This window comes from Ipomoea triloba, chromosome 4 (assembly GCF_003576645.1).
Source record: "Ipomoea triloba cultivar NCNSP0323 chromosome 4, ASM357664v1".
NCBI classification, from domain to species: Eukaryota; Viridiplantae; Streptophyta; class Magnoliopsida; order Solanales; family Convolvulaceae; genus Ipomoea; species Ipomoea triloba.
Window position 1 is genome coordinate 31,547,829 of NC_044919.1, and position 24,020 is coordinate 31,571,848.

At 35.0% G+C, this 24,020-nt stretch overlaps 1 protein-coding gene and 1 long non-coding RNA gene across 3 annotated transcripts; both read right to left on the reverse strand.

The window, feature by feature from the left end:
- Positions 1 to 234: 234 nt before the first annotated feature.
- Positions 235 to 13,025, reverse strand: LOC116015339. Of its 2 annotated transcripts, none has more exons than XR_004097606.1 (3): positions 12,791 to 13,025; positions 6,806 to 6,933; positions 235 to 1,189 (listed from the first exon to the last, which is right to left on the reverse strand). It is a non-coding gene; the product is annotated as an uncharacterized LOC116015339 (long non-coding RNA). The 2 variants fall into 2 exon arrangements; XR_004097605.1 differs by lacking the exon at positions 235 to 1,189 and adding an exon at positions 7,208 to 7,299 and having other exon boundaries at positions 5,408 to 6,933.
- Positions 13,026 to 13,970: 945 nt separating this feature from the next.
- On the reverse strand, positions 13,971 to 15,969 carry LOC116017115 (cationic peroxidase 1-like). The gene is made up of 4 exons (XM_031257645.1): positions 15,694 to 15,969; positions 15,232 to 15,423; positions 14,835 to 15,000; positions 13,971 to 14,645 (listed from the first exon to the last, which is right to left on the reverse strand). Exons 1-4 carry the CDS (start codon positions 15,904 to 15,906, stop codon positions 14,260 to 14,262), a joined length of 957 nt encoding a protein of 318 aa, XP_031113505.1. The 5' UTR covers positions 15,907 to 15,969; the 3' UTR covers positions 13,971 to 14,259.
- Between the last annotated feature and the right edge of the window lie 8,051 nt (positions 15,970 to 24,020).

A 24,020-nucleotide genomic window follows, 5' to 3' on the forward strand; every position in this document is an offset into this window, starting at 1 on the left:
TCCTTAATTTAAATTCCAAAAAATTTGAGCGCTCCTGCACTATACGGTTTTTTGGCGTCTGGCTCGCATCCCTGTGCCCAAAAGGATGGGCGAGTTTGGTTTGAGTGTTCATCAATCGAGTGGATCTATATGCTTCAGGGTGGTGAGACGAAGTGTAGCGCAGTCTGGCCCGTAGAAATGGAGAACTCCATATGTGTTTCATATCTTTCAGTCAAAAGAATACACCTATTTATACAAGAGTATACATACTAACTAAGCTAAGTATCGGGAATAAATCTCTAAGAATATACGCACAGAATATATATTTCTAGCATATAATGTCTAACAGATGCCATTAATGAAATTAATGAATTAGTAGTTTGTCATCCACCCGAAGCGGCGTCGGTACCTCAACCGGTTGTTATTCCCCAATTGGCCCACCCTCTTATCCCCGATGATGTGCGAGGGGCCCTTCTTTTTCAAAGGTATTCACTCCTGAATCTCGGGGGGATTGGGACCCACAACGACTGGTATCCATAATTGACACACAATTCGTAGTAGAGCGCCATATAGAGGCTGCTTTGGTGGCCGATGGATTTCATCAGAATTCCATTATGGCTCGATTTCGAGAAATTCGCTAGTAGATAGGACCCTAAAATTGTAGAAGAAGCTATGAAATCAATTGATTTTTGTTTCTAGAACAATTCAATTGGAACCAATAGGAATTAGTATACTTGCCTAAAGGTTGCAAACTGATACGCGTCGGTATCGAAGAACTTTTCGAGCAAGTTCAAGCTCCACTTCGTGACTTCGAGTGCACGAGAACTCCAAGGTTGGTTAATAAAATCAAAGAAACAATTATCAAAAGTCTGAATAATTAAACCAATGGAAAACTTCACCACCTTATATATGCAAACATAAGGACACGTGAATTGGAAAGAAAACAACTCTTACCATGCAGAGTAAATTATTGAACCAGACTATGAAAGAAAATAAAATGAAATATTGAGGCATGATCCTCTGAACCAAAATAATAACCTTTCCTTGTGAGCAAAAATCAGCCATAAACAAAAGATTCATCCTTCCTTTCCTTACGAATACGAGTTGACCTTCGCGGCTCGTTCGGGTCTTCCGTTGCTAGTTGTGCAGTTGTATATCTTCAAAAGAAAACTTAAAATTGATGGGTCTACAAAAAAGTTTTCGGCAAGTCCTGTAGTTAAAACATTCACACAATTTATACTTGTCACTAAGATTGTCACTATGTGTGTTGATTTGATTGTGTTAGCATACGTGGTTAACAGATTGTGCAGGTATACCCATAATCCCAGCGCGGAGTCAAAATTCATTGTGTTCATTTATACTTACTTAGTAGACTTGCATTGCCCGATCCACTATGGAGTCAAAATTCATAGCTTTGAATTTAGCTAGGCAAAAAGCTGAGTGATTGAGAAACCTATTGGCTAATATTCCTTTGTTTGTGAGGGCACCTGACTTATTTCTCTACATTGTGATTCACAAGCTATCATATGAGGATGTCGCCCCCTCAGGACTACCAGTAGCTTCGGTTGTTTAATCTCGTGCGTCAGAATGACATCATACCAGGATAGAGATTATGGTCTTCCTCTAATGTCTCCAAGCGGGCCATAATAGAATAGATAGGCGAAACAGTTAATAGCAATATGTTTTGGCCTATTGATAGATAGCAGGTTGCTTTCATGCTCAAACCATTTTAAACGAAATTGCTACTTTTTCATGTTATTGATAGAGTGGTATTCTCCGCCCATGTAAAATAAAGTAGAGGGAGAAAATTGGAAGAGAGAAAGACAGAGAGCAAAGGATTGAAAAGTCTAATGGGAGAAAAAAGACAGAGCAAAAAATAACCCAAGCGGTCTAACCTAACCCCCAGGGCGGACCCCAATCAAAAGGCACTAGACGGACTAAGGGCAAGTGAGATAAAGAAAGCAGTTGGCCCTATGCGTAAAAAATTTCTACGGGAGAATCTATCTCAAATGAGAATAAAGAAAATTTTTGGGCAAGACAAGAAAGAAACTAGCCCTTTGACACCAAGGTATAAAAGCGGATTGCTAGCGATAATTGCGAATCTATGAGATAAGGTTCTCAAACCCAGTTCTGACTGAATAGAGCGGAGCCAAAACGAGAACGAGTTCAGTCAAACAAGGTTACGAGTCAGGTGTCAAGATAAACTGTTAGACTTCTTTATTGCGTTGCGAAGAGAGATCGAAGACGAAGATTTTCTTATGTAGTGCGAGCACTAGATGGAAAAGACAGATAAAGGAACAACCCACCGGAAGGGCATACCTCAAGGAGCACCAATCTCCCACGACAAAGATCTATCTGCACAAAGCCAACCCATAGATAGAACCTCAAGGAGCACCAATTTCCCAGGACAAAGATCTATCTGCACGAAGCCAACCCATGGATAAAAAAAATGCAGGAAAGCAAATGAAATATAAAATAAAAATCTGCTTTGGGAGTGTGAGATAGGCAGACAGGGAGTATGCAGTCGAACAACCGCAGGGGCTTCCAGCAGTGACAGCTGAACCAATCAGATGAGCCGCCCATTTTATAATAATAACGAATAAGCTTTTTAGAATCTATTTGTTTTTTGTTTTAAGTGAACAGGAGCTGACATTTCAATCAGAAATAAACATTGGGTCCAGGTTATCCGAAAAACACATGCTGAAGCGAAAGATCACAAAATGAAACACAAGTGACGAACCAAGCACTTGCTTGAAAGAAGAAGCAAATCAATCAATATTTATATATATTTATATTTAGACAAGGAGCAAGTAGCAAACACCAACGGCTTTTCAGCGTTGCGCGCTAGCTTATAGTTTAGAAGTATAATACGGGTCTCCATTTCTAAAACTTTTCTATAATATAAGGTAAGCTTTTTAGAACCCTACTTTTCAAGTTTTTCCCAACCTATACCTTACTAAAGGAAAGGGCTTACCTTTTTCAGCTGCATTGCACTACCGCATAAACAATGGATCCATTGGGCTGGATGAGCAACCTTCTATCTGGCCTCTATACCAGTAGTAGAGTGGCTTGCTACTTTTAATCAGAAACGGAAGAGTGAGCAAGGCAAAGGAGAAAGAAGTTGTCCCGCCTTCTCTGGTAACCCGCCTAGCATATGTAGAAAAGAAGGAACAGAGAAAGAAGAACAACCGTTTGACTTTGGCACATGAGATGGCGAGTTTGGCTAGGTAAGATAATGGAAATATATCGGGCTACAAATCCTGGAATGACGGCTGGACCCCGTTCTCGACCTCGAGGAGTGGGAAGCAGCATGGAACTTTATTTGACTTACAACAAACCCAACAAGCAACAGTAAAGAGCTTCCCCTCCAACAAGCAACAGCAAATTGAAACTCTTAAACCTATTCTTTCCTAAATATGTTCATGCAAGTTTTCTTGCTGCCCTAGTAAGAAGTTCGTGAGGTACCATACACTCGTTCCCATTACAAGAATGAAATGAACCCCAACTCGCACCAATAGCGGCACTAAGCAACAAAAGATTGATTGAAAACACACACGCACTAGCGCGCTTCTCTTTTTCAGCAAGCTTCTTCATGCAATGGCTATAACTATAAGTCACTAGCTAGCGCACTAGCGTTTTCCCTTACTAGTTGTATCGTGCAGTATACCAATGAATAGGAAAAGCAAATTTAGATTACTATGACGAATGGAGGTTGAAGGTAAAGCATGTTCGGTGCCTCACCCTCGTCTCCTTCGCCATGGGAATCCTATCGATAAAGAAGAGGCATAAGCATCACCTCTTGATCCATTCTCTTGATACAAAAGAAACCTCCCGCCATAAAGATCTAAAGTCTGGGTCCCATCAACCACCGTCCCGAGCTGGTCGAGAGGAATTAAATCGCACCACATTTTCTCGAATCCCCCAACTAGAGATGGAATTCTAAAACCTAAACAACTCAGTTAAGAGCTCCGTGACTGGAAAAAGAAAAGGTCACCAATGATTGATCCCTCATTCCACTAATCCGTTGTTACTTATTCAAGGCATAGACTCCCCATTTTTTTTATCCTATTAGAGCAAGGTGTTCGTCAACAATGAAAGCCGTTGAACTTAAGACTCAGTTGAGAAAGAGGGTGAGAAAGAGGGATTGGGGAAAGAGCTAGGGCAAATCGAAGGTTCGTCTATCAAGATTGGGCATGGACGAGCCTCGACTGGGTCAGCATTAATGAAAAATCTATACTCCCTCTCATCTTATGGTAATGCAAGGAATTTAATCACTCACAATAATGCATATAAAAGAAAAAAGAGACATATCAATTAGAAATAGATCTATATTGAAAACTACTAATTATATAAAAAAAATTAAAAACTACTAATTATATATAAATGGAGTACTCACTTTAGAGTACGTTAGATCCTAGACAAACTCACTAATCAAAGGACTAAATTAGAAGTTAGTCCTAGAATCATCAAAGGGGAATGGGGTTAAGGCCCTTTGGAATTCAAAGCTGATACTTGCTATCCTTCGAGGACTTTGCAAGTTACTCCTAGAATTATCAAGTGAAATTAAACATTTTGATCTTAATACCTAAAGCCGAGTTCAATAATCCTGTTGAAATGGATAGATGGAGTCACCCTATCTTGTTGAAATGGATAGATGGAGTCACCCTCCAAGAAATACTATGGGTAGTCTTTCAAGAATTCTGTTGAAACTATGAATGAGCATCCTGAGGAATATTGATCAACATATGCTTATTGTTGCATGGTGCTTAGGGCGCATTTGGTTCACAAAATTTTACCATAATAAGATCACCCCAAAAAGTAATGTGAAGTTTTGAGAATGTAAAATAACCTTATGTGTTTTGTTTAGATTGTGAAATATAATATGAATTTGTTTAGTTATAGAACAAATTACTATAATGTCCTCAATTTTGTGTGTAGGGTTCAAGTGCGGTATATCATCCCATGCGGTTGTGCGATATTCACCTTAAGCATAAAAACAGCACACATTTTTAAGTATACAAACCACACCTTAAGCTACGAACACAAATCATGCACCTAAAGTTTTTTAATGATGCAACCTTCCATTGAGAAAATAGTGTGCATCTTAAGTACACAAGTCACGCTCCTTAAATACACAAGTCACACACCTTAAGAACACAAACTATGCACCTAAAGTTTTAAAATGAAACACATTAAGTTTCAACAAACTCACGCACCTTAAGAAAGAAAACAACACACCTAAAGAACAAAAATCGCCCACCTTAAGAAAGACAACAACACACCTAAAGAACAAAAATCGCACACCTTAAGCTTTAGGTTCACTCACTCTAAATTTCAACGTTAGGAATCACGCACATTAAAAAAAGAAAATTACGCATCTTAGGAAGAAAATTATGCACCTAAAATCACCGCTCAACTACACAAGAAACTCACGCACCTTAAAGCTTTAAGATCACTAACTTTAAGGTTCAACGCTCACGCACCTTAAACATACAAACCACACATCTAAAGTTTTACAATGACACACCTTAAGTTTCAATTACGAAGGCACCTTAAGCATACCAATCAAGCACCTTTAAGAAGGAAAATCACACACCTAAATCTTTAAACGGACACTGCTTAAGTTTTTAACAATTACATCTAAAGTTCTAAAGTTTTAGAGTGACATACCTAAAGTTTCAATTACGAACGCACTTTAAGAAGGAAAATCACGCACCTAAATCTTTAACAGACACAACTTAAATTTTTAGCAATTGACTTAAGCACTCAAACCACACACCTTAAGAAAACAATCACACCACCTAAAGCGTTAGATCCATCCACTTAAGTTTTCTTTAAACACAAAAATCATATACCTTAAAAAGAAACTACGCTCTTTAAGAAGAAAATTAAACACCTTAAAATTTGCCTAAATGCAAAAGGCCAAATTGCCACATTATCTATTAATCATATCCTATGAATTCTGGTGCAAGAACCTACACCCGAGCAATTTTGCGCTTAACTAAACAAATGCAAGCATAAACCACACAACTAAAGTTTTAAAGTGACACACCTTAAGCATACCAATCACGCACCTAAATCTTTAAACCTACACAACTTAATCACGCACCTTAAGCATACCAATCACGCACCTAAACCTTTAAACCTACACAACTTAAGTTTTTTAACAATTGACTCACTTTAATCACTCAAACCACGCAACTTAAGAAAAAACAATCACACCTCCTAAAACTTTAGATCCACCCACTTAAGTTTTCAACACATTAAGCTACACAGTACAAAAATCATTCACCTTAAGCACAAAAATTACATACCTTAAAAAAAAAAAAACTACGGTCCTTAAGAAAATAACAAACACCTTAAATTTTTAACCTAAATGCAAAAAGATCAAATGCCACAACACATTTTTAAAATTATCTAACAAAGGCAAAGAGGCAAAGTCAGAATAATTTAAAGTAGTCTAATATTACTTAAGAAAATGGGACTAATAACATTAACTAAAGCTATAGTGTTAGTTCTATCGTTAAATGCTAAGATAAAGAAAGCTATAGTGTTAGTTCTATCTTTAAATGCTAAGATTTAAGTACTTTGCCTTTATTGCTCAGAGTTTGCTATGAGGTCTTTCCTTTGCATTAGGTGGGGATGGTAAGTACTGCAAAGAATAATTTAAATACTACATTATAAAATTACTGTTAAATTAGTTTAACTCACCTAGTCAGAGTGCCCTATTTCTCAGGCTACTTTTTATAACAACCTATTTACTACACTAGATATATTCCAGATTAGAAGAGCCACACAGAATATTCAGAAAAAAAACAGTACATACCTTTTCATTCTTTATTTCTTCACAACTCCAAGCAAAATTATGCAAGTTCTGCACCGAGGGCAGTTAGTTCTGCTACTACATGAAAAAGCAATAATACAGAGTGTACCACAAAGGATGTATTTCATAACCTACAAGAAAACCCAAATCAACAATTAATTTAGGTTCAAATGATTAAAGGAACAATATTCGATACCCTTATTTCCCTTGGAATTCTTCTCAAGAGTTTAAACAAAACAGTTCTAATGCATTGTAATAGACAATTAACATCATAACAAATGTTTTACACATGTAGAGCATTTTTTTAATAAGAGCATGAAAGGAAAATTTTTTAATCATGCACGAACTATCTTATCCCAGCACATTAGTTACCATGCATGAAGCTGTTTGAGCAGCAAGACTTACAACATCTTTCAGTATCTCTTCCATTTCCTAAGGTGTTTTTGAAGGGAACTTATCCTCATAATACCTACAACTTGGCTCTGACGCTCTCCCAGCTTGACCATTCATACAAGAAAATCAAAAAAATAACCATTCATAATGCAGTGATAAGCACATAGCAGATAGTATTTATATGGAGTTAGTTCACAATGTTCCATAGGACAAATAATAAAAAGAATAACAAAAGAAAAACAATTTTAAAAAAAATTCAGCATGTAGGTTAAGTCACAAAAAACTCCATGACCATAACTAAAATTACTTATGTGCTACCCATTCAGGAAAAATGCAGCAGGTATTAAAACATAGATGATATGAATGCACATTAATGAATTCCACCAGGGCAGCTTAAAAATGGTGTGGGGACCCCAAAAAATAAAATAAACGCATCATAATGGGCAGGGTCCTTAGCAATAAAAATAAACCTTCCTGTCATTGTATACCAATGAAAATGAATGGCATTGACAATAATGATGATGTAACTATTACAATCATAAAATGATGTTAAGTTCACAGACCAATAGGTTGCCTGAGATAAATCTCATAGCAGGACTGTTACAACTTTAGAGAACTCATACCATTGACAAATACCATTCACAGTAACCATAATTTCAATATACATGAAGTTAGGCATTCCTCATCATATCTAAGCACAATTATTTACTAGTAATCATGAAGAGAAGGAATTATGGATACTCTCATACTCATGTTTGGTAGATGGAAGAGAAATTTGCAACACAGGAATCAGACAATTGACAAATACCATAAGCATTTATTAAATGCCTTGAGTCATTGCTAAGTAGCCATCTTACTAGAAAAATAAATGCAGGTTAAATAAATGTAATATATTAAATGGCGTAATTAATGATCAAAGTACCCAGAGAACAAATCAAGAAGAATCAAAATAACCCAAATCAAGAAGAATCAAAAGCATACATAAAGAAGAAAAATAAAGAATTGGAAGAGAAATTTGCAACACAGAAATCAGACAATTGACAAATACCATAAGCATTTATTAAATGCCTTGAGTCATTGCTAAGTAGCCATCTTACTAGAAAAATAAATGCAGGTTAAATAAATGTAATATATTAAATGGCGTAATTAATGATCAAAGTACCCAGAGAAAAAATCAAGAATCAAAATAACCCAAATCAAGAAGAATCAAAAGCATACATAAAGAAGAAAAATAAAGAACAAATCACCTTATTTACAGCAGTGTGCCAAAATAACCCAGCTCTATATCAAAAACAAATGGAACAAATAATGATCAAAGAACCAAAAGCCCAATCAAGAAGAATCAATAAGAATTTACGTTAAGTTACAACAAAATGTGTCAAAATAAGCCAATTCACTACATAAAAAAACAACTAAAAGAATTAACTATTCACCTTATATTGAAGCACACTGTCAAAATAACGCAATACATAATAATATTTAAAAAAAAAAAAACTCCAAAACCCACAAATAATTACTACGGACTAACAGAACCCTGTAAATCAAATCAATACTTCCACAGAGACACATCCCATACACAATGATATACAACTGAATTTACCAACGGTAAATATTGAGAGACAAACACAAGAAAACAAAATCTTAAATTCAAAAGAGTAACTTCAAAGCATCAAGAGTTGCAATAACTGTCATGCTCCATTAGAACTATAAAATAATACTTGAAAGAAGCTAAATTTAAAAAAAAAATACAAACAATAACAAGTGGAACAATTAATAATTATCAAAGAGCACAAACCTCAATCTAGAAGAATCCATACCAATTCACCTTTATAATAGACCACAGTTCATCAAAATAAAATGATTCAATATATCCAAAAATGAAACACTTAATGATCAAAGCACACAAGCCCCGAGCAAAAAGAATCAATAATAACTCACCTTATATTGAAGCATACAGTCAAAACATCCCGATTCACTATTACAAACAAAAAAATAAAAAAACTACAAATTAAAAAAAAAAAAAAAAAACCTATAAATCAACACTTCCATAGAAACCCATACACAAAATGACAAAACAATATACAAATGAATTTACCAACAGTACTTAGTGAAAGAAAAACCAGAGAAAATAGAATCTCAATTTCAAAAGACACTACAAAATATCAAGAGGTCCAATAACCGTAACACACTATTCAAACTGAAAATAATACTTGAAAAAAATATTAAGAATACTTGAAAACAGTGAAAATCATACCCATACACAAAATGACAAAACAATATACAATTGAATTTACCAACAGTATTTAGTGAAAGAAAAACCAGAGAAAACAGAATCTCAAATTCAAAAGACACACTACAAAATTACAAAATATCAAGAGGTCCAATAATCATTACGCACTATTTGAATTTGAACTGAAAATAATACTTGAAAAAAAATATTATGAATAATTCAAAACAGTGAATACACTTAAAAGCAATGAACATCATTTTAAAAACTATAAAGAACACTCAACATCATTTGAAAAACTTAAAAGAACACTTTAAACGCTGAAAAACATTTTAAAAACTAAAAGAAGCTTAAAACCACTGAAAATCATACACAATTCACCTTATTTACTCCAGTGTCAAAATAAGTCAAATCAATATATCAAAAACAAATTGAAAATTAATGACCAAACCACTCAGGCCACGAACGAGAAGCCTCCATAGCATTTCATCTTATTAACATTTAACAAAATAAAACAATTAAATATATCCAAAAATGAAACACATAATGATCAATTCACACAAGCGCCAACCAAAAAGAATGAATAACGATTCACCATATATTCAAGCACACTATCATCCGATCGATTATATATAAATCCAAAACACTGAACAACATTTTAAAAACTATAAAGAACACTTACAATTGTTGAACATCATCTCACAAACTAAGGACACTTAAAAAACGCGGCAATATAATTTCAAAAACTAAAAGAACACTTAAAACCACCGAATATCATACACAATTCACCTTATTTACTATAGTGTGTCAAAATAAACCAATTTAATATATCAAAACCAAATGGCAACAAATAATGATCAAAAAACCCAAACCATCATCAAGAAGAATCAAAAAGAAATTCACATTATAGTAGAATGTGTCAAAATAAGTAAATAACCCAATTCACTACATCAAAAACACAGACCTCAATGAAAAGGAATCCGTAACAATTAACCTTATATTATAACACAGTTTATCAATTATAAAACAATTCAATAAGCACACAAGCCTCCACCAACAAGAATAAATACTGATTCACCAGCACACTTAGGGGTGGGCGTAATTTGGATTACCCGAACTAACACCCGAAATCCGAACCAAATTTTAAATTTTGGGTGAACCCAAATAGTTATCGGTTCGGATATTTTAAATTTTGGTATGTCCGAATATAAATTTGGTTCGGATATCGGGTGTTAAAAATTTACCCACACCCGACCCGAAACCCGAACTAACCAAAATTTTATTATAAATATAATAATATATATTATATATTTAGTTATCAATGTATTTCATAATTAATAATATATTAATTTTAAAAAGTTTATTGGTTAATTATTACTATTTGTCTTATTTTTAGTTTGATAGTATATGAAAAAAAATATAAATAATAAAATAATAAAAACATAAAAAATTAAAATTGATAAAAATAAAATTTTGGGTATATCCAAACTAACCCGAAATAAACCCAAAATAATTTCACCCGAACCGAACATATCCGAATTAAATTTGGTTCGGATATCGGGTGTCAAAAACATCACCCAAAATTTTCGGATATCCGAAATAAAATTCGGGTATCACCCGAACCGAACGGACGCCCACCCCTAAGCACACTGTCAAAATAACCTGATTCTAACTCCAAAACCCACAAATAATAATTACTAGAAATTAACAGAACCTTATAGATCAATAACTGCCAAAGAGACAACCCATACACACATAGCTATACAACTGAACTTACCAACAGTATTTAAGTGAAAGATAAACCCAGGAAATCAGAATCTTGAATACAAAGTATTATAACGCTCCATTTGAACTAAAAATAATTCTTCAAAAAAAAAAACTATTCTTACTTTAAAGAATAGTTGAAAACAATGAAAATAATTTAAAAATTCAAATTACAATTGAAAATGATGAACATCACATCATTTCAAAAACAAAAAAGAACATTTAAAATCATTGAACATCATTTCAAAAATGAAAAGAACACTTAATTATATCAAAAGCTAAAAGAACCACTTGAATCCAGTGAAAACCATACAAAATTCACCCACCAATTCAATACATCAAAAAACAAATGGAACAAATTAAGATCAAAGGCCCCAAAGACACACAATTCACCTAATTTACTGCAATATATATAAGAAAAAAAAAACAAATCGAACAAACAAAGATAAAAGAACCCAAAGCCCTATCAAGAAGAATCAATAAGAAATTCACATAACAGTAGATTGTGTCAAAATAACCCAATTCACTAAATCAAAAACAAATGGAACTACTAATGACTAAACCAGACAGACTTCAATCAAAAAGAATATGATTAAACCAGACAGACCTTAATCAAAAAGGATCCATAACAATTCATCTTTATATTACACCACAGTTTAACAAAATAAAACAATTCAGCACAGTTCATCAACAATTGAATTTACCAAACAGTATATAGTAAAAAGATAAACCCAAGAGATCAGAATCTTGAATTCAAAACACTCAATACAAAGTACCAAGAGGTTAAATAATCGTTACAGCTAAACCCATACACAAAATGATAAACAATTGAATTTACCAAACAGTATATAGTGAAAACATAAACCCAAGAGATCAGAATCTTGAATTCAAAACACTCAATACAAAGTACCAAGAGGTCAAATAATCGTTACAGCTAAACCCATACACAAAATGATAGGTCAAATAATCGTTACAGCTAAACCCATACACAAAATGATAAACAAAATAATCGTTACAGCTAAACCCATACACAAAATGATAAACAGTTGAATTTACCAAACAGTATTATATAGTGAAAAGATAAACCCAAGAGATCAGAATCTTGAATTCAAAACACTCAATACAAAGTACCAAGAGGTCAAATAATCGTTACAGCTAAACCCATACACAAAATGATAGGTCAAATAATCGTTACAGCTAAACCCATACACAAAATGATAAACAAAATAATCGTTACAGCTAAACCCATACACAAAATGATAAACAATTGAATTTACCAAACAGTATACAGTGAAAACATAAACCCAAGAGATCAAAATCTTGAATTCAAAACACTCAATACAAAGTACCAAGAGGTCAAATAATCGTTACAGCTAAACCGATACACAAAATGATAAACAATTGAATTTACCAAACAGTATTATATATAGTGAAAAGATAAACCCAAGAGATCAGAATCTTGAATTCAAAACACTCAATAGAAAGTATCAAGAGGTCAAAATCGTTACAGCTCCATTCCAAAAATATAGTTGGTGTATTATGAATTTACCTCTAAACTAATGACAGCGAAGAAAACTGGGCGAAAAAGGTTTAAGATAGCCTACCTGAAGTAAAGAAATCGCCAAGCATTCCTATTGTCGTCGTCGACGGAGGGGACGGTGTCCTAGAGAGTATTTACAAAAGAAAAAAAATTACTTTGGAACCAAGCCGTTTCCGGCTCCACTAATGCAAGAGCCAGTTTGGCTGATCCATCTCTTGCCCATCAAAGGATGGGGACTTACGTTAAACTCGGAGCCTTGAGGCGCCTTTTATAGAAGCCTCAAGGCTCCCATGCCACCTTTCCCAGCGATGTGGGAAAAGTGGCAAAATTAAGGGGAGCCGGTTCGGCTCTCCTTATGTTCTGTTTTTATTTTAATTCTTTTTATTTTATTTTTTATTTAATTATAATAATTATAATTATTATTGTTTTTATTATGAAATATATGTATACCTTTTAAGTTATTTTATATATTAATTGTTGATCTAATCAACTAATTTTATCAAACATCTTTTTACCAACCGTTGATATAATGCACTAGTCAAACCCGTTAATATAATATGTTATTTGTTAATTGGTAATGACTCATTGCCAAACAAGGCAAGAGACATATCTAAGTGACTCATTGACTTGGCATATGTTATTTTCCTTAATTTCTTTAATTTGGTTTGGTTAGAAATAGAAAACTAATATTTGAAAATGTATAAGTATACACTATAAAGTGTACACTATAAGCGTTGAACTACATAAACTGCATAAAATTTTGGAAAAGTGATGTGTAAAGAGAGAGAGAAAAGATGATCGAAACAAATAATGCTAAGCATATTATTGTGCAGTTGATTTTGGTCTTTCTTGGTAATCAACGGTTAGTGGTTAATGAATTATGTTCTCCGTAGGAATTTCAAATTCAGCATGACCATAAAATGAAATTCAATAACTATCTCATTGTAATAAGAGTATTGTATGTATAATGTCGAAAGAAATTGTAGATGAAACAAAATAATTTTTTTTTTGATAAATTCACGGGGTCTTTCTCTGTCCGTTTAACAGTTCAAGTACACACGTTCGCTCCTGGAAGCACGGGAGCTGGCCCAGGGGGAATCGTCACAAAATGAAACTTTAGTTCTGCTAAAATGTAACTACAAATGTATATTAAATGAAATGCCTTATACAAACGGAGCTAATTACGCGAAACTAGTACCATTACTTTTCATTAAAAGAAACTGACATTATTTTGGACTATGATAGACAATAAAAATTGCATATATTATAACCTTTTTTTGAGGAAGAATAAGCTCAATGATCTTCAGATGGGCGAGAGACAAATAACGGATACAATAGCTTTTCCGGGCACCTTACCGGTTCCGGCAAGTTTTCTTATAACTAAAATGGCAATCCAAAGCAGACACAATACTAACGAACACTTGCATGAAAAGTAAACACCCAAATCTTCTTTTTAGAAGCAGAAAAGTAATTATGCATGAAATTAAAGCAAAGCAAACACCCCAGATTAAAGTTGCGACGCGCTGGCGATCATCAGTTTATTTTCCGGCAATTGGTACGGATTTGGCCGCTGGTTCCTGTGAGCGGGCTGAGGTTCCCCATCTTGACGATGGCTTTGGCGAAATCGGCGGCGAAAGTGAGAGGACGGTTACTGTAAGCCGTGACCTGAGAGTCGGTGGAGCCGCCGCTGAAGAGCTGTTGGTCGGAGTGGAGAAGGCCCTTGTTGTCCACCAAGCCCTTGAAAAAGCCGTTATCGAACGCCAACGGACTGGCGGTGTCCAGCGGGGAGAGATTGTCGTCGTCGCCGGTGCTCGGACAGGACGACTTCAACGACGTCGCGAACGATGCGTCGATGTTGCTCTCGTTGTAGGCTCGTGTCCTGAATGTTGAGCACCTGGCTTGCCCAATTGTATGAGCTCCTACAAACATAAATGTACAATTCAACTATCAGCTTAGACTTTTAGCTATGAGAATGAATCAATACAGATATACACATTACATCTCTCAACATGTTTTATAACAAAGTGTTTCCAAAAAAAAAAAAACATGTTTTACAAAAAGACTTAGCTTAATTCTCATTTGATATCATTCATGTGCAAAAATAGTACCTGAAAGGACAACCATTTCTTTGTCTGTGAAGCCTTTATTGGAAAAAGCAGAAACAAGGTCACTGAGATCCATTAGAGGAGATGGTATATCATTGTTTGCATCATCTAAACTGGCTGTAGTAGAATCTCTTCTCCCCAGCTGAACCACCCAAGAAGGACCTCCCAACTGCAGAAAAAAAAAACATGTCAATTTTGTTGATTTTATGAATCTTCTAGCGTTGACCGACGGGCCAACATCACTAATAAGGCACTTAGAAAAACGTAAAATAAATAAATAAATTACCGAAAGATAAATAGACACAAATATATTTTGCTTGAAAACGTTTTCAATTGCAAAAGTAGAATTGAATTACTGCAAAAATATAAATTTGGAGAAAGCTAAGGGTATATAGCTTACTACTGCTACAGAGTCTCGAGCAGCAACCGCTAAGATGTCTGCACAAGAAACAACTCCTGGACATAAACTCTCAAGTTTTGACTTCACCGTGTCAATCACTTCAAAACCTCTAGCTGATTTTGAATTTGCTAAGGCAGTCTTCTCTCCAGTAAAAGTCGAAGTGTCATCTAGAAGTATAGACGCATCACATCCCTATAACATCGAATCAAATCTCAAAAGTTTTTTTTTTTTGATTGATTGATCAAATTAAAGATGTATGCATGCATGCAAGCACGCAACATGGTAAATATATATATATATATATATATATATATATATATATATATATATTACAATCATACTAAGCTATATGCATACACACGCTGCATGCATATATGGGATCGAACTAACAAAAACCCTAAATAATGCATATAGGCATGCATGCAAGCTATATAATAAAAAAGAGCGTTTTCAAGAACATGCATTAACGAAACAGTCGTGAAAATGAAGGCGGAGCAAAGAGGCTCCCATTCGATGTTCCTTCTCCACGGCGTCACTTATGACGCTTCTAATGGTGGAGAGCGCTTTCGGGCATGTTTTCGAGTAGTAGTCCGATGACAGCTGAGCAGAAACCAGTCCGAGGAACAGGAAAAACACAAGCAAGAAGCAAGCTTCCGGACGCCGGAGGACAGCCATGACTAAATAAAATTATTAGTAATATATGTAAGAGTACTTAAGGAAGTACTTATAAAGAGTAAGAGGAGTTGATGGTGCAGCTAGCAGGAGGAGAGGTTGGGCTGAATTTATAGATGCTGGTTGGATTAATTGTCTCTGACATCTTCACTTGTGATTGAGGGCCAAACAATATGACTAATGACAGCATTATTATTATTTGTTACAGACATAGTCTCTTGGTCCCGAATTAGTTCTCACATTTATTTTTTGCAAGCTTTTTAAAGAATTAAAATAAATGATATATGTTTTCTAGTTATATCCTTCACTTTTGAAAATTAATAACAACAATAAAGAATACAAAACTCATAAAAATTTGTGTCATCGGTCACATAAGAGTCCCCGTACCCTGAACATACATTTCCCTAGCTCGAAAGGTTTTGTACCATCCGTCACATGAGAGTCCTCATGAAGAGTGATTCGATCCCTACTACAAAGGGGTTAATTTTTGCCCTCTATCACATACATTTGCAGTCTTGTAACTTGTTGCCCTGAAGAAAAATTAAATTTGGGATCCTCAAATGCTTGTACTCACAACAAAGTCAAATTCATACATTTTTTGTATCCTTGATAGAATTCAAATTATATATGTATCTTGGAACGCTTACCAAAACAAAATCTCTCAACTTATTTTGGGTTTGGCGTGTTTATACCCAAATTAAAGTTTTATAATAATCTATCTTTGGCTGTTCCCTTATGGGAAAAATAAATTAGCAATTCTAATTGAACTTGGTTTACACTAGAATCTTAACATATAGTGCTTTGGTCGTAGGTGTGAATTCAACAAGTTTTGTCCAAAGATTCTGATAAATTATTCAAACATCATTTTTTTTCCTACCATCTTTTTTACCTTTAAATTCATCAGAGTTGAAGTCAATAATGTCCATATTCAATTCATGTATATTGGAGAGCACCCAAACCTATAATAACTCAGAACATTCGTTCTCTCTATATATCACATTTGCAAGCAATTTGAAAACTTATTACGGGGAACAACTGCATCATCCAAGCTAATCATCGAACAGTTGTATTGGTAATCAAAGATTTTAAGTTTAATAGGCAATCAATTATAATTAAGTAACCTAGTGTGGACCTTAGACTAGCAATTTCGGACCTTCTTGTAAATCAAAGAAAAATTACTATTTTTAATTTAATTATTTCACTTTTTTTCTGAAACACAAAAGTCAACATCACCTCCATTATGATCTCTCATATGGAGAGACACTACATGTCATCTAAGCACAAGGTGCTTACTAATTTAATTATTTCACTTAAATTCATTAAAAGTCATAATTTTTTTGTGTGTTAATTAAGAATGGTAAATGGTCAAAAAAGCTCACACTAGCAGGAGTTGGTGGAGGCTGCAGAAATAATCTTAGAATACAGTGATTGGGTGCAAATTTCTCCCTTTGAATTTTATGCACAAATGACAAAACCAGTAGTCAATATCGTATGTGAGGGCTCAGAACAAGTGACAAAATGGGTAGAACATGATTATCGTATTAAAATTTATAAGTTTAATATAATTTTGCCAACAGCTTATTATTAGTTGAGCTTATCGCATTGCAGGGGCTTTTCTTAGTGCGGTTTTATCTATCTCGGACTATATATATTATGTAGGACCATACTACGAGGTGTTTGGTAATAGCTGTTAGCTGATTGGGTTAGTAAGTTTGACTAATTGATAACATTAGCTGATTGTAGAAAGATGTTTAGTAAATTAGTTGTTAGTTGATAGTTGATTACATACAAAATGATTCTCTCAAAAAGTTGAGCAGCTTTTTGAATTATAGCGTTTTGGACCAATAAGTTGTTACAAAAAAAAAATCAATCAAACACTCATATTGGTTGTTTAACCAAATCAAACAGTCAATAGTGGTCAAACAAGTCAAAATTGACTGATAAACTATGTTACTTACGTTTACGTAGTGCACATCCTCGTGTAGTGGTTGAGGGATTTTTTTGTTCCAAAAAAATATTGTTTATGAGCTTGATAATCAAACCCTACCCCGTGGACCAATATCTTGGACAATTCATTATATTTCATCATGAGTATATATATGTTCTTTCTTATAACCCAAACACAAATATCAGTCTTAGGTGTGAACAAGTTTTGTCCAAAGAATCTGGTAATTAGTTTTTTTTTTTTTTTTTTTTTAATATTGGCAAACTCCCAAACCCAATAATTCAAAGAACCTTCTACCCTATATATACATGTATCACACCTGCAATCAAGTAGTAAATTAATATTTTTAAATTTTAATTTAATTCATTCCTGTAAGATATATTAAATATAATATATCTAAATATATATATATAAATATAAATATATATATCTCTCTCTATATATATATATATATATATATATAAACACACGTATATATAAATGAGAGAAAGAGGAATTGAAGAATGATACTTTGAATTGGTGATTAGAACTGAAATGCATACACACTATTTATAGTGAATGGAAGACAACTTAAAAATGCTAAAATTAAGACATGCTGCATGTTTCCTACAATCAAGGCCACATTCCATGATTCCACGTATTGCATGCATGACCTTTTCTAATTAACATATTAACAAGCTAATTAACAAACTAATTACTTGGTTTAATACTATAATAATATTATTATTATAACATTGCCTCCTTTAAACCAAGTTGGATATATTGGTCATCCCAATATCCTTCTTTAATTTGAGAAATGTCTCCGTCTTCAGCGGCTTCGTAAAGATATCAGCAACTTGACATGCACTCGAACAATACTCAATGTTGATTTGCTTTTCAGCAACCAACTCTCTGATTTTGTGATACTTGATATCAATATGTTTGCTGCGACCATGAAAGACAGGATTCTTGGACAACGAAATTGCAGACTTGTTGTCACAAAAAATAGTTGTAGGTGCTTCCTGCTTGTGTTGTAAGAACTCCAAAATTCTTCTTAGCCAAATTGCCTGAGTAGCACAATTTGCTGCTGCAATATATTCTGCTTCTGCGGTTGAAAGTGCTACAATCTGCTGCTTCTTTGAAGACCAAGAAAATATGGCTGAACCAAGATAGAAGGCATATCCTGATGTGCTTTTTCTGGTCTCAACATCTCCAGCCCAATCACTGTCTGTGTATCCAGCAAGCTCCACAACTTCATTAGTAGAGTAAAAAATTCCATCATTACTCGTACTTTTGACATATCTCAGAATTCGCTTTGCTGCAGCCCAATGTGATTCTTTTGGTTCCTCCATGAATCTGCTGAGTATTCCAACTCTAAAAGAAATATCTGGCCTTGTTGCCACCAGATACCTCAAACTCCCAATTAAGCTTTTATAAGCTGTAACATTCACATTCTTACCAGACTCATCTTTGGACACTTTTAACTTTTCAGCTACCGGAGTTGAAACTGGTTTGGAGGTTTCCATTTTGAACTTTTTCAAGATGTCAGCTGCATACTTCTTCTGTGAAATAAAGATTCCACCATCTATTTGAACAACCTCAAGGCCAAGAAAGTAACACATAAGGCCCATATCAGTCATTTCAAATCTCTTAATTAGTGCCTCCCTGAATTCTGAGATTAGCTTCAAGTTATTCCCAGTAAAAACCAAATCATCAACATACAGACAGATTATAACAACATCACCAGAATCAGTGCATTTGACATACAAAGTGTGTTCATGAGGACATCTCATAAAACCACTTTCAACAAAATAAGAGTCAATGCAACCATACCACGCCCTAGGCGCCTGCTTTAAGCCATATAAAGCTTTTCTCAACCTGTAAACTTTAGATTCATCCCCTTTCTTCACAAATCCTGCAGGTTGCTCAACATATATCTCTTCTTCCAGAAAACCATTCAAAAAAGCAGACTTGACATCCATTTGATGCAATTTCCAATCATTTTGAGCAGCAAGAGAAATAACCATTCGAACTGTATCAAGTCTACTTACTGGAGCAAAAACCTCAAAATAATCAATACCTGGTTTCTGCTTGTAGCCCTTTGCTACCAACCGTGCTTTAAAACGGTCAATTTCTCCATTTGACTTGTATTTGGTTCTGTAGACCCACTTTACTCCAATTGGCTTCTTTCCCGGAGGTAAATCTGTTAACTCCCAGGTACCATTCTTTTCAATGGCACGTATCTCCTCATCCATCGCCTTAAGCCAATGAGTTTCTGTAGCAGCCTCCTCAAAGGATAGAGGGTCACAATCTGCAAAAAGAGCAAATTGAACAATCTCTTCATCAGACAGGTCATTATCATGACCCACAACATAATCCTGCAAGCGAGCTGGTAATTGGCGCTCGCGTTGAGATCGTCGAACAGACGACTCTGGTTGCGAAGGAGACTGGACATTATCTGGAATCGGTTGCTCATCAACAACATTGTCAACAACAGGAACAACAGCTGACCTTTCATCTTTAGCTAACCAATCCCAAGCACTACATTCATCAAAAGTGACATCACGACTTATAACAACCTTTTTAGTTTCAGGGTTGTATAGTTTATAAGCCTTTGAACCATCACTATAACCAATGAATATACACTTCTCTCCTTTATCATCCAACTTCTTTCTCAATTGATCTGGCACATGTGCATATGCCAAACATCCAAAAACCTTGAGATTTCTGATAGAGGGTTTTCTTCCACTCCAAGCTTCTTCAGGTGTCTTATCACGAACACTTTTAGTTGGACACCTGTTCAATACATAGACAGCACAAGCAACAGCCTCTGCCCAAAAAGGCTTAGGCAGATTTTTAGATTTCAGCATGCACCTCACCATATCCATGATTGATCTATTCTTCCTCTCAGCCACTCCATTTTGTTGTGGAGTGTATCTAGCTGTCATCTGGTGCTGAATACCTTTCTCCTTCAAAAAATCATCACAAGCAATATATTCTGTACCTCTATCAGTTCTCAAGATTTTGATATCATAACCACTTTGCTTTTCAACAAAAGTCTTAAATTGTTTGAAAACATCACATGCATCAGACTTTTGCTTCAGAAAGTAAACCCATGTTTTCCTACTAAAATCATCAATGAAAGTAACAAAGTACTTACAACCTCCATGTGAGGGAACCTCCAACGAACACAGGTCTGAGTGGATAATCTCCAACTGTTTTGTGGCTCTCCTTGACTTGCCCACGGGGAAGGGATCTCTATGCTTCTTCCCAATCAAACAAATCTCACAAATACGATCAGGGACATTTACAACAGGTAAATCAGAAACAAGCTCCTTTTTCGCTAGATAATTTAATCCAGAGAAATGGAAATGTCCAAATCGCATATGCCATAACCAATTATCATCACATATTTCAGAATTGAAGCAAGCAAGAAGCGCATGATTGATTTTCAAAGGAAATAGTCGATTTTGGGACATATTTACCTTTGCAATCAAAACTCCCTTTGCATCTACAATGGTACAACACCCCTGAGTAATATTTATCTTATATCCTTTTTCTGACAACTGCCCCATACTCAACAAATTTTGGTGCAGTTCAGGAACATAGAAAACATCGGATATAAAATTATGAGTACCATCTTTCAACTGAATAGAGATTTTACCTTTTCCCAAAATTGGCACTTTTGACTTGTTACCAAATGTCACTTCAGACCGGACTGATTCATCTAGTTCGGAAAACAATTCTTTCTTCCCACACATATGGTTACTACACCCAGTATCCAAGAACCATATGTTTTCGTCTGCAGAAAAACTATTACTGGCCAAAAGTAAGGTTTCAGAACTCTCACCGGACTTTTCAGCAATATTTGCTTGATTTCCACGATTGTCCTCATTGTACCAGCAATCTGCAATCTTGTGCCCATACTTGCCACAATTATAGCAATGAAATGGAAATTTGCCTTGTTTGGCATTACCTCCACCTCTTCCTTGGTTGGAGTTACCTCGTCCTCCTCCTGTGTTGGAGTTACCACGTCCTCTTCCTCTAGATCCTCCTCTTCCTCTTCCACGACCTCTACCAGATCCTCCACCTCTTTGATTAGGGCCAGACATATTCAAAGTGACTTGGCTCTTCAAAGCTTCTTCTGCAAGTGGTTCCGATTTTGACTCAATCCTGTCAATATGACTTTCTATCATACCTTTCAGCTCTGCAACTGATAAGAGCTCGGTTTTGTGTGACTCTGTAATTGAAGCCACCACATGGTCATACTTCATCGGCATAGTTCGAAGAACTTTTTCAACCACTGCACCATCTTCAATCTTATCTCCATATAACCTCATCTTATTCACCTGATCAATAAGACGAGTGAAATATGCATCTACTGTTTCTGTAGAGGTCATCTCACATCGATCGTACAACCTTCTCAACGACTGCAACTTCGACTTTTGTGCCCGATCAACTCCTTTGTTTGACACCATTAGGATGTCCCAAGCTTGCTTTGCTGTTTGAGCCCCAGCTAATTGCCCAAAAATTGAGTAATCAACACCTTGGTGAATCTGCCCCAAGGCCAATTGATCGCGCCGTATAGCGGCTGCATCAGCTCCTTCTTGTAGACCGGGATCAATAAAGCTCCAAAGATTTTGGGCTTTCAAATGAGTGGTCATCATAATTTGCCAATAATTGTAATCGAGTTTCCCGTCTAATTTGGGACCCGACCATACAATATTGAAATTTGTGGCCATATTTCACTACGGACAATATTACGGGGTTGGAAGGTTGACTGGCTCTGACACCAAATGTAAGATATATTAAATATAATATATCTAAATATATATATATAAATATAAATATATATATCTATATATATATATATATATATATATATATATAAACACACGTATATATAAATGAGAGAAAGAGGAATTGAAGAATGATACTTTGAATTGGTGATTAGAACTGAAATGCATACACACTATTTATAGTGAATGGAAGACAACTTAAAAATGCTAAAATTAAGGCATGCTGCATGTTTCCTACAATCAAGGCCACATTCCATGATTCCACGTATTGCATGCATGACCTTTTCTAATTAACATATTAACAAGCTAATTAACAAACTAATTACTTGGTTTAATACTATAATAATATTATTATTATAACAATTCCACTTGTAATCCTTAGCTTTAATTACTTTTAAAAAGTTTGAAATTTTGTATTAAGATCGATTAAGATCCAAAAAATTCACACTAAACTGATTTGGCTTTCCATATACTAACATTTTGCAACACTCCGTTAGGGCATTAGGGGCTTCCCCTTCCTTAATGATCTTTAATTTATCATTGACTTCAAATATAATACATGCTCCATCGGCCAAAATATTCAAATTTACTTTATGCATGTGAAACTGAGTTGAGAGGTTGCATTGAAACGGAAGGTTTTTAATCAATTCGAGGCATCATAAAGTGAGTAACATGAGAAAATTACAAGGAAAATGTAATATTGTATTCACAAGGTCAATGATCTTTTAAATATTGTAATTTGACTATAAGTTAATTAAATAAAGAAAAAAAAGAGACAATAAACAAGCCCATATAGTCTTAATGTCAAACCCAACCAAGTAATTGTTTGGTGCTACCAATTGAGAAGTCAAATGGAAAAGATCAACTACAAATATTTGTGTTGTCAAACAAAAAACTACAAATATTTGTCAATCGTGAAGATCATCATATGATATCTGAAGGGGGCAAACCCACCCCGTCACCCTTTATACTGCTTTTTAGGCTGCATGCATATTGTAGTGAGCAAGTGGACTAGAATGGCTCAGGGACTCCTTACCACACACATGCCCCACCAAACGTCAGAGTCTCCCACCAACCGATTGCCACATCGCTAAATAATGCCTGCAAATGTCAGTCCACCCTTCCTCGTTGTCTGTTGTGACCGGTGGCCCCTTTCTGTGCCCAATTGCAGTGGCTAGGCAAGGGGCAAACATGCATCCCGTTCTCCATTTTCATGGATTTTTTCTTTTTTCGTGTTTGCCAAACGGATCCCAAACCAGTCTAACCTACTTTAATTACATACCTTTAATTTGCACCTTACAACTCCGAACTTTATGCATTGTAACATGTTGGCCTCAAATTTATATTCACATCCATTCAGTTATTATACTCTTACCCCCCCCCCCCCCCCCCCC

Excerpts from the sequence above, each read along its gene's own strand:
- LOC116017115 (XM_031257645.1), bottom strand. The coding sequence starts at position 15,906 with ATGGCTGTCCTCCGGCGTCCGGAAGCTTGCTTCTTGCTTGTGTTTTTC. Across the intron at positions 15,424-15,693 it reads TTCACGACTGTTTCGTTAAT|GGATGTGATGCGTCTATACT; the intron begins GCATGTTCTTGA and ends TCGATGTTATAG. Across the intron at positions 14,646-14,834 it reads AGAAATGGTTGTCCTTTCAG|GAGCTCATACAATTGGGCAA; the intron begins GTACTATTTTTG and ends TTATGTTTGTAG.